This window comes from Mustela lutreola, chromosome 17 (genome assembly GCF_030435805.1).
Source record: "Mustela lutreola isolate mMusLut2 chromosome 17, mMusLut2.pri, whole genome shotgun sequence".
In the NCBI taxonomy this organism is placed as follows: Eukaryota; Metazoa; Chordata; class Mammalia; order Carnivora; family Mustelidae; genus Mustela; species Mustela lutreola.
Window position 1 is genome coordinate 48,965,005 of NC_081306.1, and position 19,736 is coordinate 48,984,740.

Consider the following 19,736-nt stretch of genomic DNA (forward strand, 5'->3'; position numbering starts at 1 on the left):
AAGAAAATGTAAACAACCAAGATTTCTAACAGTAGAATAAAGCGTGGCATATTAACACAATACTACACAACAATAAAACAAAGAACTGCTACATGTAGCATAGATAAATCTCATAGACACAATGTTAAGCAAACAAAGCTCAACACAAAAGAAGACTTACTGTATGATTTGATTTGATTTGAAGTTAAAAAACAGGCAAAACTATGGACAGAAGTCAGAAAAGGGGCTACCAATAAGGGGGCTTGGTACTGACTGGGAGGCATATAAAGGAAATTTGGGGGGGTGCCGAGATCGTCTATATCTTCATCTAGGTGATATGTATTACTGGTTCCTCAAAATGTGTACTTTCCTATCTGTGAATCGTATCTCAATAGAAGTTTTTCTTTTTTCTGTGTGTGAGACGACAAGCCAGCTTTTTCTTCTTCTCAAATGGCTAACTCAGTTGACCCAATACTACTTACTGAAGAATTCACTGCTTTCATTTTTATTACCTATAACATTTCTATAAATGAGGTTATGTCACTACTCTCAACTCTGTTCCAGGCATAACCTTTTTGCTCTGATGCTCTTAGTTACTTTAGCTTTTTTTTTTTTTTTTTTTAAAGATTTTATTTATTTATTTGACAGAGAAAGGTCACAGGTAGGCAGAGAGGCAGGCAGAGAGAGAGAGAGAGAGAGAAGCAGGCTTCCTGCCGAGCAAAGAGCCCCATGTGGGGCTCGATCCCAGGACCCTGAGATCACGACCTGAGCCAAAGGCAGTGGCCTAACCCACTGAGCCACCCAGGCGCCCCAGTTACTTTAGCTTTAAAACTGACTTTAACAGCAGTAATTCCCTCCTCATGAATATTTTCTCATTTTTTATGAAAAATTCCATTTTTATTCTTTCATATAAACTTTAGAATCACAGTTTGAGAAGCCTATGGAAATATTAACTGGGATTCACACTGAATTTACAAATTATATTTTATCAACTCCAAAATAGCTCCAATGTAAGATGTACAATTTTGTGTAGCACTTAAAAAAGGACATTGCCACACTGACAGAATGCTGCCTGGAGATTGAGGGTTATTCTTTTAGGCTTATTAAAATAGATCTTTCAGACTTACATACTGTTTTGTCTTTATATCACATGTGAGTTGTGCTTATAGTGACAGTAAGGAAAAGAAATACAATAAATTTGCTAAGATGTTCATAAATAAAACTCCTTCACCACTACTACAAGGCTAGAAGTGACTGGAAGGTATCTTAAATTTGTTTTGTTTTAAAGATTTATTTATTTATTTGAGAGAGAGAGAGACCAAAAGAGCATGCACTCGTGCAAGCTGGGCAAGGGGCAGAGAGAATCCCCAGCGGACTCCCTGCTGAGCATGAAGCCGGACTCTGGGACTCCCTCCCAAGACCATGAGATCATGACCTGAGCCAAAATCAAGAGTCAGACGTTTAACTAAGCCACCCAGACACCCCTGGAAGATATCCTCAATTTTAAGGTGTATCTCAATTTTAGAAATGACAAAATGCAAAAGTGTATCTAGCAATATGCAATACAACAATTTAGCGGGGATACTAACACCTTTCCAATGTGAGTTACCCTATCCAAGAACAAGTTATGTTTCAGCATTAAAGTTTCACGTTTTTCAGAGATACCCTTTGTTTTTTTGTTAAAATTTTTTTAATGTAATTCTATGTGCCCTTTTTTTCCCCCTTAAAAATTCTATTAGGAAGATGTGCAAAACCTCTCCCTAAACTTATTCAGTGCTAATTCCAATCAAAACCCTAATGAGTAGGGGCGCCTGGGTGGCTCAGTGGGTTAAAGCCTCTGCCTTCGGCTCAGGTCATGATCCCAGGGTCCTGGGGTCGAGCCCCGCGTCGGGCTCTCTGCTCCGCGGGGAGCCTGCTTCCTCCTCTCTCTCACTCTCTGCCTGCCTCTCTGCCTACTTGTGATCTCTGTCTGTCAAATAAATAAATAAATAAAATCTTAAAAAAAAAAAAAAAACAAAAAAAAACAAAAAAAAAACCCTAATGAGTATTCCTTAAGAACCTTACACACTAAGTGGAAGGGGACAAAAGTAACCAAGACTTATTATCTACTGGTTATAAGGGTTTATAAAACTATTCAGTAATTCTCACACGAGACTAAAGAGCTCCGGCTTATGTGATTTTGTCTATTTATTGCATTTGAAATTAAAATAAAACTGTGAAATATTTGTTCACTTAAAAATAACATTGTATGTTAGCTAGAGTTTAAATAAAAATTTGAAAAAATAAGTAATAAAAATAATAAGAAACCAATTATATATTAACAGAAATAAATTCTTTATGAAAAATAACTGTTCTTCAAAACATAAAAATTTAGTGAAAAGAAAGGCAGTGTTTTTGTTTTTAAAGATTTTATTTACTTATTTGACAGAGAGACACAGCGAGAGAGGGAACACAAGCAGGGGAAGTGGGAGGAGAAACAGGGTTCCTGCAGAGCAGGGAGCCCGATGTGGGACTTGATCCCAAGACCCTGGGATCATGACCTGAGCCGAAGGCAGACTTAATGACCGAGTCACCCAGGCGCCCCAAGAAAGGCAGTGTTTTACGTTTCTGTACATCTCCTTAATATCTGGCAGATATTAGGAGACACCTGGATTCTCATACCTGCATCTGTATTCAATCTATTTCAGTACCACATGTCATGCAGCCTCTAGAAAACCTACTGTACCACTGTGAGGGAGTAAGAGTAAATAAGGCTAATAACATCTTATTATTACTATGAAAATATTTTTGACCTCAAAGACCCTCTGAAAAGGTCTGGACCCACCTGGTCCCTGGAGAACTGCTGAAATACGGCAGTAAAGATAGTGACGCCCTAGCACAAGGACAAACAAATAAAAGAATGGTATAGAAGAGCCCAGAAAAATCCTTTTGTACACAATCAGCTGATTTACGAAAAAATAACTCTACAGAGCAAGGGAAAATGATCTTAAATTGGTGCCACAATAATAATTGGACAGTCACACAGGAAAATATTAAATTGACCCCAACTCAGAGCATTAAAAAAATTCCACTTAAGACTGTTCATCTAGATGTGAAAAGCAAAATAGAAAATATTTTCATGCAGAACAGCTCTTCAACACCCAAATACAAAAAGCTCTCATTATAAAGGTTAACTATGTTAAAATTAATCATTTCTTTTTTTAATTAATAATTTGTTAATCAAAACACACCTTTAAAAGAATGAAAAGGCAAGGCACGCCAGAGTGGAAGGGGATATATGTGATACAGATTATCTGAAAATATACAGGTATATACGTATCTTATATATACATACATACACACATACATATATACGCATACACAAATATATCTTAAAATATCTTAAAGCGAGTAAGATGAAGATGAACACCAGGCAGAAAAATGGGCAAAAGATTTCAATGAGAGTTTAATGAGCTTCTCAAAGAGAAGATAATCCAAATGGCCAATAAACATGGTAAAAGGCTGCTTAATCCCATTAGTAATCAGGAAAATGCAAATTAAAAATTAAAACCAAACAGGAATACTAACTAGAACCACCACTTTGGGAAACTGTTCTATGGTTTCTAATAAAATTAAACACCAACCCGAGGACCCAAAAATCCACTCTTCAATATACACCCCAGAGAAATGACTGTATGTGTGTACGTGTGTATAAAATCATACAACGGCAATAAGCAATAAAAAAAGAATTAATTGATAAAACCAACAACTTGGATGAACTGCAAAAAACATTATTATGCTGGGCAAAAGAAGCCAGACACAAGGGAGTGCACACTGTCATCAGTCCACTCACACCAAGTTCGAGAACAAGCAAAGCAAATTTATAGTGCTAGAAGTCAACACCAGGTTGTCAGAGTAACAGCTTCTGACTGAAAATGAGTACAGGTGAGCTTTCTGGGGTAATGGGAATGTTCATCTGAGGAGTGGCACATGCAAATGCGAAAAAATGTCCAAGCTGTACATTTAAAAATTTTTATGTATTTTATTATATATGAAACACACCTCAACTACCCATAAAAATCCACTGCACATACTCGAACGGTTAGTAACACGTAACAGACTGACAACTCCAAGGCAAACAGGTGGAAGAACAGGAAATCTCACACATTGTTGGTAGGAATCGAAGTTATTGCCATCACTTTGGAAAACAGTCTGGCATTACCAGGGACACCTGCCTTGGGCTCAGGTCATAAACCCAGGGTCCTGGGATCAAGCCCCACGTCCGGCTCCCGGCTAGTGGAGAGCCTGCTTCTCCCTCTCCCTCCTGCTCATGCTCTCTCTCTCTCACTCTGTCTCTCTCAAATAAATAAAATCTTTAAAATATATATATATATATATATATATATATATATATTAAAATTGAAATACACAAAAATGTTCATAGCAGCATTATTCATAATTGCTACAGAGTGAAAACAACTTTTTTTTAAAGATTTTATTTTTTTGGCAGAGACAGATCACAAGTAGGCAGAGAGGAGGAAGCAGGCTCCCTGCCAGAGAGCCTGATGTGGGGCTCGATCCCAGGACCCTGAGATCATGACCTGAGCCCAAGGCAGAGGCTTTAACCCACTGAGCGACCCAGGCGCCCCAAATGAAAACAATTTAAATGCCCATTCAAAAAAAGAGGGAGTTAACTGTGACATACTTGTGTAACAGAGTACTCAGTAATATGACAAACTTCAGCTCCATAAAACACGGATGAATCTCACAAGATAATGTTGAATGAAAGCGGCAGGAAAAAGGAAGGATAGACTTTAGTTAATCTCGAGAAGGAAGAAGAGTGTATTTTACAAGGAGGGAGTTAACGAAAGGCTTTCCGCAGTGCTGGCAACAGTCTATTTAATGACCTGAATGTTGGTCACAAGGGTTATGCTTTGTGATTATTACATCAAAAAAGATGCACAGCTCAATAACTCTTCCATATCTAGGTTACAAATCAGAACAAAAAAGGCTGAAAAAAGCAACGGGGCCTGGTGGCTGACTGGATTTGGTGGGGAAAGAGGCAGGTGGGGAAACCACCAAAGCGGACAACTCCTAGGTTTCTGACTTGCACAACCGCTTGGGTGGCGATGCCTTTCACTGGGATCAGAGAGAGCATTTTCAGGGGAGGAACATTAATTAAATCTTGGACATATTATATTTATAGTACTTTGGAGACATCCAAGTAGAGATGTCCAGCAGGGATTAGATAGGCACATCTGGAGGATCGAAGGAGAGAGAGAAATTTTGAGGCTGGCGACACACATTTCCTGGTTAGAGATTGAAGTGTTAGGTTTATCCGTGAGTGAAGCCATGGACATGGATGTGACTGTTTAGGGAAAGAAGACTGACAAGAGGGTGTAGGGCTGATGCCTGGTATGTCCACACTTAATGGGAAGGTGCAGGAAGATGAAGGCAGTCAAGAAAGCTGCAGGGAACCCAGCGGGAGGAGGAAAATCAAGAATGTGTCATGAGCCATTAAGCAGGGGAAGAGAACGTCTCCTGAGAAACTTCACCACTGCAGGCTGATGCAGTTAGGAAAGGTTCCGGGTTATGCGCAATACCCAGCAAGCCAGTTTCACTCCACCTCTTTCTGGCTGACTTGAGACAAGCAAAAACCCAAAGGAAAAACCAATACTTCTGAGAATGGCTAAAAAGCTTTTGTATTATCTTTAGAAATGAGGAATTAAGGCCCCCCTCACTGTTCTTTCTCCCTCTCAGGAAGGAAGAAGACAGATTTCAAAGCACTGATTGAGTCTACACCATTAAAAGGTCAGTACACGAGTACAGGTTCACTCTCCCGCCTCTTCCATGTGACCTCAAGAGGGCCTTCTCTCCTCTAAGTGAGAGCCAGGGACAAACCTACTACCTGGGGAGAGAAGGCCTAAGGCATGTGGCCAGGCCAGATCAGCAGTCAGCCAAAGCAAATGTGCTCTCTGGTTACATGGCCCGAAGCACTGATGGGAAGGAGTTAGATAGGGCAGGCTTTGCTCACATCGTATGGGGAAAATCTAGTCACATTTGAGAAATGAGGAGATGAAAGGGGTCCAACTCAGAGCCTGTTTTAGTTTGAAACAATTTAAGCTTAACTGGACTGGGATGGTGGGGGGAAGCATTCCCTTGTGAACCCAGCTGGGTTCATTCCAGTCTTCTGCCTTGGGAGTTTGATGCCCAAGTCCTAGTTATGAATAAAATGCAAAGTACCTTAGTTTTTCATTTGCAAGTCCAAATATTTAATACAGATTTCCTCCTTGGGGCCCTATAGTGGCTGTAGACTGGAGAGAATTCTGTTACTGGGATCCCTGTCCAGGATACTATCACAAGATTTCTCAATTTCCAGGACCACATTAATCACATATAAAACAAAACTACAGTGGGCATCTAGGTTAAATTCATAACAACAGCAACTCCAGGATCAATAGATATGTTTGTTTCTTGATGGGAAAGTTTGAGTAAAGATTGACTCTTTCCCAAATTCACCTATAAATTGAGTACAATTCCAATCAAGATCTCAATGGGATTGTTTTTTTAACAATTGTTTCAAAATAAATTCTAAAATTCACCTGAAACAGTAAATGCATGAGAATAGCCAAGAAATGTCTTAAAATGATCGTATCTGCCCTATCAGATATCAAATGTGCTATTTAAAGCCACAGGGGAGAGAGAACTGTAGTAATGGAAATGAATGGAAACAAACAACATACTACTGGAACAGAATGGAGAATCCAGAAAGAGGCCCTTGGTATACAAGGAAATTCTTGTTGCATTTCAAACACGGTCAAGTCAATACATGAGGTTAGGCAAAACCTACCAACTAAGAAGGAGGTTTGATCCCTACCTCACACCATACATGAAAGTAAATTCCACTCAAACTAAAGGAGCTAAATATGAAAAAAATTCAAACAAAATACATGGAAGTTAAAAAAAAAAGTCTTGGGATGCTAGAGATTTTGTTAAACAAGATTAAAGAAAGAAAAAAAACCCCAAGCCCAAAAGCTACCAAGAAGTCAAAGATGGGACCACATAAAAAAGTTCGGGGCGCCTGGGTGGCTCAGTGGGTTAAAGCCTCTGCCTTCGGCTCAGGTCATGATCTCAGGGTCCTGGGATCAAGCCCCACATCGGGCTCTCTGCTCAGCAGGGAGCCTGCTTCCTCCTCTCTCTCTCTGCCTGCCTCTCTGCCTGCTTGTGCTCTCTGTCAAATAAATAAATAAAATACTAAAAAAAAAAAAAACGTTTGAACTTCTACTGAATAAAGATACCATTAATAAGATTAAAAGACAAACAAAGAGAAAAGACCTGTAATACATATAACAAAAAATTTCTGTGATACCTGAAGAACTCCCACTAACCAGTAAGAAAAAAAAAAAAGACACCTAGAAGAGAAATAAATGGGCAAACGTATAAAAAGGTAATCTCCAGAAGAAATTTAAGCGAACATTCGACATACGTCTATATAAAAATTAGGTTACAGATTCATCCAACCTATAAACTACATTCTACTTGATAAATGATTTTTTTTCAAAACTGAAAGAAACCATAAATACCCATTCATCTGATATCAGAATGAGATATGCCCTTCTAAATTCAAACCTATAGAAAAAAAATACAAAGAAAAATAATTAATTTTTCATACTTTCAAAAAAAGCAATGTATTATAAAAACTAATGAAATAGAAAATGGCAAAAATATTAACAAATGATAAAACATCCATACCCTTTAAATATATAAGGCATTTACCTAATCAACATAAAAAATCCTAAGATGTAGGGACACTTGGATGGCTGTCATTAAGCATCTGCCTCCAACTCAAGTCATGATCCCAGGGTCCTGGGATTGAGCCCCTGAATCGGGCTCCCTGTTTGGCAGGAAGCTTGCTTCTCCCTCTCCCACTTCCCCTGCTTGTTCTCTCTCTTGCTGTGTCTCTGTCAAATAAATAAAATCTTAAAAAAACAAAAAAACAGGGGTGCCTGGGTGGCTCAGTGGATTAAAGCCTCTGCCTTCAGCTCAGGTCATGATCTTAGGGTCCTGGGATGGAGCCCCATATCGGGCTCTCTGCTCAGCAGGGAGCCTGCTCCCCCCCCCCCCGCCTGCCTCTCTGCCTACTTGTGATTTCTGTCAAATAAATAAATAAAATCTAAAAAAAACAAAAAACAAAACCTAAGATGTATACAGGCAAGACTCAAGAGAAGAAATGCAGGGCGCCTGGGTGGCTCAGTGGGTTGAGCGACTGCCTTCGGCTCAGGTCATGATCCCGGACTTCCGGGTTTGAGTCCCGCATCAGGCTCCCAGCTCCTTGGGGAGCCTGCTTCTCCCTGTGACCTTCTCCTCTCTGATGCTCTCTCTCACTCATTCTTTCTCAAATAAATAAATAAAAATCTTTTAAAATTTTTTTTTCAAAAAAAGAAGAAATGCAAACAATTAATAAAAATGTGAAAACCCACTAAAATTTGTTTACGCTTGGGGGAAATGAACATCAAAACAATGATGTGACATTTTTCATAAAACAAATTCATAAAGGTCTAAATAATGACATAACATTCAACAAGAAGGGTACAGGACTCCTGACATTCTCTTACATTACTGGTGGAATTTCTAAGAACAAGAGAAAATAGTTGTGACATGTTAAATGAGGAAAAAAGATATAAAATACATACAGTATTATCCCAACCATGTTTTAAAATAATAGGTACATTTTATGAGCACTTGCTGTTGTGCCAGGTGCTGTGCTCCAGCTGTGTACAGACACGAGTGCACTGGTGTATTCATCTTCAGATAACCCCGAGCTAGACACTACTGTTACCCTCCCTTTATGAGGAGGAAACAGATAAAGGAGAGATCAAGTTATGCAGCCAAAATTTCAAAGCAGGTACCCTTTGGTCTATACTACGCCACCTTAACTATCAGCACAACACGCAAGCGGAAATAAATCAAACTTTTAAAGAACAGTGGAGTTGATTATACTCCCTTTTCTTATTTTGTCACGAATCTTCCACCATTTTACTTCTCAAAAACAATGATTGTTTTTAAAAAGGTCAATAGTCCTACAACAGGATAATAGCATCCTTGAAATTCCCCTAAATTACAGATGCTAGTAGCCAAAGAAACTGTATAGCTTATAATCCAATGGTTTAAAAAAAATTTTTAGCAAAAAATTTTTTTCCAAATGAAACTGTATGTGGATCTATAATGAAAAACAGATTTAAGCTATATTTTACTCTATCAGTGTATTTTAAAAGCTCAATGACATTTACAACAAAGGTCTTCTGATCAACACAAACTTTATAAACTACGGATGATTGGGGCAGTCAGACTTATTCTGTTTTGATTGCGCAGCATCAAGAACAACCGGATACAGAGTTGCAAATGATGAGTTTTGTTGTTTTTTTCAATAGCACATTAATGCTATTTAAGGACTTTATTATACCTGTCCCAAGTCTATGTAGAAGCACATTTCTAAGTTAAATCCCTAATAATAAATCTTAAAATATATAATAATCATGACATCAGAACATGATGCACAAGGCAGTCACATATAGCGTAATACAATGAGAGTTCTACAGTAGTGAATTTGCTGATTATCATTTTAGATAAACAAACAAGCACTGACCTGAATTTTTAAAATACCAATATAAAGCTGTAATCCTAATCAATTAAAAATTCAAGTATAAACACAAAGAAAGAAAGAAACTCTATTATAAGGATTTTTATCCTGAGTATTGGCATTATGGGTGATTTTAATTTTTTCCTTTTGTTTATTTTCCCTCAAATACTCTAAATACAGTGATTTTTTCCTTTTTGTCTTTTTAATCTTTTTTTTTTTAAGATTTTATTTATTTATTTGACAGAAAGAGATCACAAGTAGGCAGAGCAGCGGGGGGGGGGGGGGGGTGAGGGTCCTGGGAAGCAGGCTCCCCGCTGAGCAGAGAGCCCAATTGGGGGGGGGGGACTCAATCTCAGGACCCTGGGGTCATGCCCTGAGCCGAAAGCAGAGGCCTAACCCACTGAACAACCCCGGCACCCCTCTTTTTTACTTTTTAATCTTAAAATAACTATAAATCACAGGAATTTGCAAAAAATGCACAGGATGGCCCCTAGCACACTTCACCAAACCTCCTCAAAGGTAACATCCTATGGAGGTACCTGGGTGGCTATAAATTACTATAATCTTGTTATTTCAAAAATGCTATATAAATGCAATCATACAGGATGTCAACTTAAGACTGGCACTTTTTCCCACCTGGCATAACTCCTTTGAGACAACCTGGCAGTATAAATCAGTGGTCTCTACTGCGTTAAAATTTATCATGGTATGCATTTGAGTATATACAAATGTTTATAAATGTTTTAAAGTTTAACACGCTAAAATGTGAGTCAAATGCTTGTGAAATCCCTGCCACACAACTAGGAGTTGGGGGAACAAATTCTGAAAACTGATAATCTAATACCAGTGCAGTGCAACTGAGTACAAATACTACATAGAAGAGAAACCCAAAGCTCAGTGCTTGTAAGTCTTGTCCATAGTTACAAGAACATGTGGTTTACAAGAATGCCTGCTTTTGCATTTTTCTGGACAAGCTCTAGATTCCAGTCCTTTTCCAACCTAGGTGGGTCTGAGTTACATTCAAATATGATCACTTGTTATTCCCCCCAAACGGCCACCAACTTCTGCCTTTCCTCATGCTGTTCCCTGGAGTCTTCGGAATCATCAAGGAAATGAATCCCTCTTAAATTCCTCCTTCCGGGTGGTGATTTAGCCGGCACCACACCCCAGGCCCAATTCTCCAGATTCTTTGCACAGTAGATCCATGACTCAACACCTCTCTCGGAAAGAGCTTCCCCACCCTCGTACAAATTCAAACTTACTTTTTCTCCTCCCTAACCCCAGGTGCCTAGATACCCTTTATCTTCCTTCCCTTGGCAATTCTGCTACGTTTTCCTGATAGCTCACCCCACTGCATACCTGCTCACTAACTAGGTGTGACAAATCCCTTATCTTCACAAGTTTAGGCTTAGAAGGCAAACACTCCAAAAACTTATTTCTTGAATACCAAGCCTTCATAGTAGTGTCCTTGCCTTCCCCCGCCAAATTGCTCTAAACAAGAAAAAGCTATAATGCAAACTCTAAGAATTTTTGGCAAACAGAGGTCTTAAAAAAATGGCACCAATGTTTGCATAGTTTTAAAAAACTCGGCCGATATGGGCATCACTCGATCAATAGTAGATCTAAATGGAATTCAAAGTAGTAAAGAGCCTGGGTTAGAACCAAGCCTCTGTCCCTGTATTATCTATATCAAGTTTCACTTACATTCCATGTGCCTCAGTTTTCTCATCTGTAAAATGGTGATAAAAGCACCTCATAGGACTGTTAAGAGAATTAAGTAAGTAAGCATTTAAAACACTGCTTTGGGGGTACCTGGGTGGCTCAGTGGGTTAAATAAAGCCTTTGCCTTCGGCTCAGGTCATGGTCCCAGCGTCCTGGAATCGAGCCCCACATCGGACTCTCTGCTCAGCGGGGAGCCTGCTTCCCCCTCCTCTCTCTGCCTGCCTCTCTACCTTCTTGTGATCTCTGTCTAATAAATAAATAAAATCTTTAAAAATAAATAAATAAATAAAACACTGCTTTGCACACAGTAAGCATTATCTTAAGTATTAACAGTTTTCTCTAACACCACAGCAGTCCAATTACAATTGTGATATCTTCTTTCATACTCTAAGTTCCTACTGCTTCTGAAATTTCCATACCAAGAAACAACAGAACATAAGAACCAATATTTTATTTTACGTATTAGTCAAAACTAACTACTAGAACAAATTTTCTTTCACAGGTATTAACATAGCATGAAATACGAATATAAGCACTTAAAAAATATGTGATGGAACGAATGCTAGCAAAAAGTAGGATATAGATCAGAATACATAATATGATAATTTTATGTTTAAAAATGAGAAGAATAATATGGTCATATTTATGCTTGTACATAAAATGGCTCTGCAAAGTTTCACAGCTGCTATGGAGAGGGAGAAGTGCGTGTCTGGGTGAAGGGTATGAAAGAGATTACTCACCATGTACACTTTAGTATCTTCAAATGTGAAACACCCATGCATTATCTCTAGAATTCAACTGAAAGAAATGTCCAGGGGTGGTCCCCAAACAAGTACTCGAGAAGCCAGGTTTCCAGTCTGCTACTAATTGTGTTACCTTGGACAAGCTGTTTAACCTCCGAGTCTGGGTGGACAAAGAAAGGAGTAGCACAGATTTCTAGTTCTACTTTAAAAATGGAAGATTCCAGGGTCCCTGGACGGCTCAGTCCATACAGCATGTGACTCTTGATCTCAGTACAAGCCCCATGTTGAGCAGCAGAGCTTACTTCAAAAAAAAAAAAAAAAAAAAAAAACCTCAACAAAAGTAGTAAGTAGACAGCACTATTACTTTTTTTAAGATGTGAGAGAGGTATTAGTTCAACATTTTGCAAAAGAATGCAATTTTTTGAGGAACTGATGGTTTTCGAATACCATTTTACAGTTTTTAAAACTGTAGAACTGTCAAGCCTATTCATCTTTTTTTTTTAAAGATTTCATTTATTTATTTGACACAGAGAGACACAGCGAGAGAGGGAATACAAGCAGGAGGAGTGGGAGAGGGAGAAGCAGGTTTCCCGCTGAGCTGGGAGCCCAATGGTTCACTCAATCCCAGGACCCTGGGATCATGACTTGAGCAGAAGGAGGATGCTTAATGACCGAGCCACCCCAGGTGCCCCCTAAGCCTACATTCATCTTTAAAGGTCACTTGTACTATTCTTAACATAAGAACCCTTGTAGAAAGGGGTCTAACATAACTTGCAGAAAATACCTATAAAGAATATTCTAGGGGGAAAAAAAGAATATTCTGCATATTATATTGTTTCTCTCGCCACACTTCTGAGATTGTTTTAAATGCACTTTAAGTCTGTATACTACAGCTTGGAGGAGCAATAAAGTACACTAAAACAATTTACATCTAAAATACATAAATGACTATACCAAAAAAAACATACTACTTAAGGATGTTTATTATCAGACACCACAAAAAAAGGTAACACCTCCGATCAATGATAACAGCTCTGAGTATATAATTTATTCCAGGTATCATCCAGGTCCATCCTTACATCATCATTAATCCCACCACTCACCTGGCAAAGCAGGTTTTAAGAGCCCAGTTTAACCCAAGAAACAACCGAAGATCCACAAAGATAAGTGACTAGCTTGAGGCCACAGTCTAAAAGTAGCAGATTAGGCGCCCACCCAGAATCCATGGTTCTGAGAGCTGCACGGAACAGGGGTTAATGTTGGCTGGGAGGCGGGTGAAGGTTTGCAACAGATTATTTACTGATTTATATAAAAAGGAGGAAAAATAACGAGAAGAAAGCAAACCTTTTAATAAAGCTAAATGATTCGATTTAAAGTCTTTTATTTTGAAATTCTGGCCTCTCAAATCATTTGAGTTAAAATATCCTTATTATAAATGAAAGCAGCTAGTGATGTGGGTTACTGTTGCTGTTTTCATTGGCTATACCTGCAAAAATAAATAAATAAAAATAAATAAATTTGGCAACTCCATCACACCCTCCCAATATGGGGTGGGGGTAATCATTTCTTTTGAAATCCAAAGTCTGGGGGAGGGGGGGCGCACATGGCTGGTTCAGTCAGTGAAGCATGCAACTCCTGATCTCAGGGTTGTGAGTTCAAGAGCCACACTGGGTGCAGAGATTAAATAAATTATCTAAAAAAAAAGAAAAAAGAAATCCAAAGTCTGGGAACTGCTCCCTTAGACAACGATGCCTCCCAAAATACTAGAGGACTTCACACACACACACACACACACACGCACACGCATGCACACGCACCACCCTCAAAATTCTCTCTTTCATCTCTATTCTATTTGGATCAAGATACTTAAGGATTGAGAAATGAGAATAAAGTGCGTTTTAGCAACCCAAAGTCACATGAGTTAACAACGGGTTCTGGTAGTGGACTTTCCTCAGGATTCTGTTTATTGGGTAACTTTCCTGGTCCTTCCTCTGCAATTCTACTCACTCTAACCTGGGCTCAGGCTTTCTTTTCTTATGATAGTCACATTTTTTAATACTTGTGCTAAGTAGCAATCAATACTTAAGTCAAATAAAAAGAATTACTTGAGGTCTCCACTAATCTGATTTTATTTAAAGCCAGTTTGACAAAATAAAAACTTTTAATGATGTTTATCCTACCAACTTAGAGGAAAAAATTGGTCTATAAATCAGACTCAAGCCATGTTAATTTCCAAATTTCTGTAGCTCCAGTAAATATATTCGTATATATACACACACATAAACATGTATATGGTATATACATACATGGAGCTAGGCAAGTAGTTTATAAACAGGCTGATCAAACTGAGTAAGTTTCTTGAAAGTAATGTTATTGTGTTTACAGCAAATAAGCTATTTACTCCTCGTTACCCATGTCTGTCTTCTTACCTATCCTCCTTTAGAGAGCATCGATTTTAAAATATTTTATGTACACAGCTACAGACTTAAACATTAGTTCCTGTCACAACATACTAAATTCACATTTAAAACTATAAAGACATCCAGGTACTCTTAGTCTTACATACTTATATACACTTTTAATATTCTACGTGATGTTATTTATATTATTTTCTGGTACTTTATTAGAAATGTTTAAAAGAGCACAAAAACCTGGATCTTAGAGGATATGCACCTGAAAATATTTATAGTCTATACTTATCGCACGGTTCAAAAACACTCCTTTTTAAAGGCAAATCGACTTTAAACGGAGCCCGACAGTCTGGGTAACAGAAAGCACTCTTCCACGCCTCCAAGGTAAGAGGTCCAGTGAAGTCTATTATGGACCAGAGTTTGCAACTCTAGCACTGGTAATGATTCTGCCTACATTCCTTACTCATCTAGTCTCCAAGTTATTTCTATTTCCTTTTTTAAAGGATTACTTGAACCCAACTGCTGGACAGTCTTTTCACCTTACACTTCTCACCGCGCGTCCGCACAACTAACTTCGGGTACCGGCGCTTCCAAGTCCAGCCGGACGTGCACAGCACGCAGGTGTCCACAGCAGTGGCTCCGCGCGTCTCGCAGGGAGGCTGGGCTGGGAGGTCTACGGCGAGGCTCGGACACAGCCCAGGACGCGGCTGACACCGGCGCGCACCGCTGCTCGGGAACACCGCACTGAAACCCGGGCCGCCTGCAGCAGGATCGCCGCCTCCCCTCGCGCCGCAGCAACAGGGTCTGGCCTTGGGGCCGAGGGACAGACTGTGGAGAGCGTCACCCGACCAGCCCAGGCCCGGCCCGCTCCCGCGGTCCCCAACGTGCGGGTCCAAACAAACGGTCTACGCAGCGAGCCGCAGGTCGGGGGCGAGCGGCCGAAGCAGCTCCTGCCGAGAAACGCGGCACAGCGGGCGAGCAGCGCGTGAGAACCGTCGCCCTCCGGCTCCGAAGCCGCGTCCCCGCTCCGGCCCTGTCAACGCCCCCCCCCCCCCATCTTTAAGAGGAGCCGCTTTAGGACGCGAATTCCTCTTTCCCCAAAGTACCTCGCCCAGGACGGCCGGGGCAGCGGAGTCCAGCAGACGCGCCCCGGCCCGCGAGCCCCGAACCACCCCGCTGCGGGAGCCGCGCGCTCTCGGTCTCCTCGGGGCGCCGCGGCCACCGGCGACCGGCGCGAGGCGGCCCCGCGCCCCGCACCGTCCCCGCACCCGTCTCGGGCACCCGGGGCTCCCACGGGACGCGGCGTCCGCCGGCGCCCAGGGCCGGGTCCGGGAGCACAAAGGCGCCCGACCGCGGAGCACCTGTCCGGGCCGGGGAGCCCGGGGCTGCGCGCCCCGAGTCCGCGCGGGCCGCACCGCCCCCGGCGCCCGCCGAGCCCCGTGCCCTCGCGGCGCCCCGCGCGGGTCCCGCACCCCGCCCCGCCCCCGGCGCCCACCAGGAACCCCCCGCCCGCCCGGCCGCAGCCCGCCCGCCGCTCCCGGTCCGCGCCGGCCTCCCCGCGGCGCTCTGCCACCTCATCCCTCCCCGCCGGCCTCGCGGCCCCGCCGCCCCCGCCCCGCCGGCCTGCGCTCGGGCCGCCCCTCGGGCCGGGGCCGCCGGCCGCCTCCCCCCGCCCGGCCGCGCTCGCGGCGCCGTCGGTCCCTCCGCGGCCCGGTCCCCGCCGGCCCCCAGGCCCGAGCTCCCGCCGCGCGCTCCCCGCCCCCAGCCTCCGCCCTCGGCCAGCGCGGCCGCTCCCGGCCCCGCTCCCCCGCGCCGGGCTACCTGGAGGCAAGGGCGGCGGAGCACTTCACCCAGGGCCCCAGGTCGCAGAGGGCCCGGTGCTCGGGGTCCCGCTCCTTCTCCCGCTCCACGTGGTAGGCGTAGATGGAGAGCAGGATCCCGGCGGCGCACACTGCATACCGGGCCGCCCGCTCCCACCGCGGCACCGACACTCTCAGCAGGACGGGCGCCGCCATCTTCCCCCCGCCGCCGCCGCCTTCGCCGCCGCCGCCGCCCTCCGCCTCCACCTCAGCCGCCGCCGCCCGTCGGGGCCCGACCCAGCCGCCGCCGCCGCCGCCGCCGCCGCCTCCGCCGCCGCCGCCACCGCCGCCGCCGCCGCCGCGCCCCATTGGTTCCCCCGCCTGCTCCGGGCCCCGCCCCCACAGGCGCGCGGCCCAACCGCCCCGAAAGGAGAGCACCCGGCGGGGCGGGGAAGGCGCGCGCGGGCGCGGAGGGAGGGGGCGGAGCGCGCAACCGTCGGGAGGCGGGGCCGGGAGGCGGGGCCGGCAGGCGGAGACGGAGGCGGCGCGGCGCACGCAGCGGGCGGCACCGAGAGGAGGGGCGTGGCCGGGGCGGGGCGGGGCTCTGGGAGTAAGGGGCGGGGAAGGGAACGGAGGGGCGGGGCGGCGCCTGAGGGCCTTAGGGGCCTGGGTGCGATGAATAATAAATTTACAAAATACCACCCTGTGTGACTAAGTGAGCCCTTGGGCCCTTCCCCTGGGGATGGTGATCAATTGCCACCTTATTTTCCTTTTTTGTCATTATCATTTGATATTTTTGACCCAATCCAAATTAACCCTGGCAACGCCAGAGCTCATTACCGGATACGCCCCACCACGACCTCCAACACCTCCGCGTTCAACAGGTGCAAACTTAAATATTCTTTTTTTTTTTTTTTAAGATTTTTATTTATTTATTTGACAGATAGATCACAAGTAGGGAGAGAGGCAGGCAGAGAGAGAGGGGGAAGCAGGCTCCCCACTGAGCAGAGAGCCCGATGCAGGGCTCGATCCTACGACCCTGAGATCATGACCCGAGCTGAAGGCAGAGGCTTTAACCCACGAGCCACCCAGGCGCCCCCAAACTTAAATATTCTTAAAAATTATTTATGAGAAGACAAAAAAATTATTTATAATGCCTTGCTTCTCTGTAAGGTGAACTTGAGATGGCTTAACATAATTAATGTGATACAGAAAAATGTAAAAATGAACTGAAAAACCAGGACAAAGAAAAAGACAAGTCAGAATAAAAGGAAACACCGGGAGTAAGAATACAGATAAGCAGGTCATAAGGTCTTGCATAATTATTAAAATTCAACCATAAATTTGGCTCTGAGTTTCCTGATGGTCACGATTTAAAAACAACAACAACAACAACAAAACGTGTGATTGTCACCGTCTCTGAGAAGAAAGAAACACACCATTCTTGGAGATGGCCAGCTTTTCCCTGGTTGCAGCTCTCAGAGAGATTTCAGGAGCTTTATATAGTGATTCTGAGTAAGAAGCAATGTCCTTGCATTATCTATTGTTGGGTAACAGATTACCCCAACTTCAGCAGCTTAAAACAAAAATCCCTTATTTTCTCACAGTTTCCGTGGGTCAGGGATGTGGGTGTCATTCTGCTGGGTCCTCTGGCTCAGGGTCTCTTACAAAGCTGCATTCAACTCAGCCAGGCCAGGCATCTCAAGGCAGGAGGCCTCTTCCAGGCTCACTCAAACACCACTGCAAGCCCTCAGGTCCTTCATTAGTTCCGGCCACTGGGACCTCTCCATAAGAATTATTTCTCAATAAAGCCAGAGGGGAAAAAAGAAGCTAGTCTCTGGGTCCAGTTTGTACTGAAAGGGAAGGGATTACACAAAAGCATGGAAACCAGGAGAGGGGTCACCCGGAGTCATCTTAAAGGTTGCCAATCACAGTCCTCGAAAGATCACCACTCTAATTCTCTAGTGGTTTCCATAAATCCGAGTGAAGTCATTCTCCTGCAACCCCCCTCCTTCCATATTGACAGAGCCATTGATCATCTGGCTTCTTGCACTTATCACTATGTTTGTAAGGTTGATCCATGCTATTTTACACAGCAGTTGTTACTTTTCATTGCTGTGTTATAATCCATTATATGCATAACCACTATTATACTTTTATCTTATTTTTTTGTTTCAATTTTTATTAAATTCGAGTTAGTTGACATATAGTTTCAAGAATAGAATGTAGTGATTCATCACTTGTATAACACCCAGTGCCCATGATAACAAGTGTCCTCCTCAATACTCATCACCCACCCAGCCCATCCCCCTACCCACCTCCCTCCATCAACCCTCAGTTTGTTCTCTGTAGTTAAGAGTTTTATATGGTTTGCTTCCTTCTCTCCTTTTTTTTTCTTACCCCTTCCCATATGTTTATCTGTTTTGTTTCTTAAATTCCACATAATGAGTGAAATCACATGGTGTCTTTCTCTGACTAACTTATTTCGCTCAGTATAACACACTCTAATTCCATCCACATCATTGCAAATGGCAAGATTTCATTCCTCTTAATCATTGAATAATATTCCATTCTGTGTGTGTGTGTGTGTGTGTACCACACCTTCTTCATCCATTCATCAGTTGATGAACATTTGGGCTTTTCCCATAATTTGGCTGTTGGGATAATACGGCTGTAAACGTCCCTTTGAATCAGTATTTTTGTATCCTTTGAATAAATATCTAGTAATAGGGTTGCTGGGTCATAGGGTAGCTCTATTTTCAACTTTTTGAGGAACCTCCATGCTGTTTTCCAGAGTGGCTGCACCAGCTTGCATTCCCACCAACAGTGTAGGAGGTTCCCCTTTCTCCACATCCACGCCAGCATCTGTCATTTCCTGACTTGTTAATTTTAGCCATTCTGACTGGCGTGAGGTGATATCTCATTGTGGTTTTGATTTGTATTTCCCTGATGCCGAGTGATATGGAGCATTTTTTCATGTGTCTGTTGGCCATCTGGATGTCTTCTTTGAAAAAAATAACTATTCATGTCTTCTGCCCATTTCTTGACTGGATTATTTGTTTTGGGGGTGTTGAGTTTAAGAAACTCTTTATACATTTTGGATATTAACCCTTTATCAGATCTGTCATTTGCGAATACCTTCTCCCATCCCAGAGGCTGCCTTTTAGTCTTGTTTGTTTCTTTCATTGTGCAGGAGTTTTCTTTCTTGATGAAGTGCCCATAGTTCATTTTTTTTTTAAAGGTTTTATTTATTTATTTGACAGAGATCACAAGTAGGCAGACAAGCAGGCAGAGAGAGGAGGAAGGAGGCTCACTGCTGAGCAGAGAGCCCGATGCGGGGCTCGATCCCAGGACCCTCCTGAGCCAAAGGCAGAGGCTTTAAACCACTGAGCCACCCAGGCGCCCCCCCCCCCCATAGTTCATTTTTGCTTTTGTTTCCTTCGCCTCTAGAGATGTGTCTAGT

The 19,736-nt window shown here is 43.0% G+C and overlaps 1 protein-coding gene across 2 annotated transcripts in view; it reads right to left on the minus strand.

Moving 5' to 3' along the window:
• The window catches only part of VKORC1L1 (vitamin K epoxide reductase complex subunit 1 like 1), a 69,637-nt gene extending 53,060 nt beyond the window's left edge, over positions 1–16,577 (minus strand). The window contains exon 1 of one of the 2 annotated variants that reach the window (XM_059154924.1): positions 16,296–16,577. In XM_059154924.1, the coding sequence (XP_059010907.1) occupies positions 16,296–16,489 (194 nt within the window). In that variant the 5' untranslated portion in view covers positions 16,490–16,577. The remainder of the gene's footprint in view (positions 1–16,295) is intronic. The other variant, XM_059154923.1, reaches the window with a different exon arrangement.
• Positions 16,578–19,736: the final 3,159 nt, after the last annotated feature.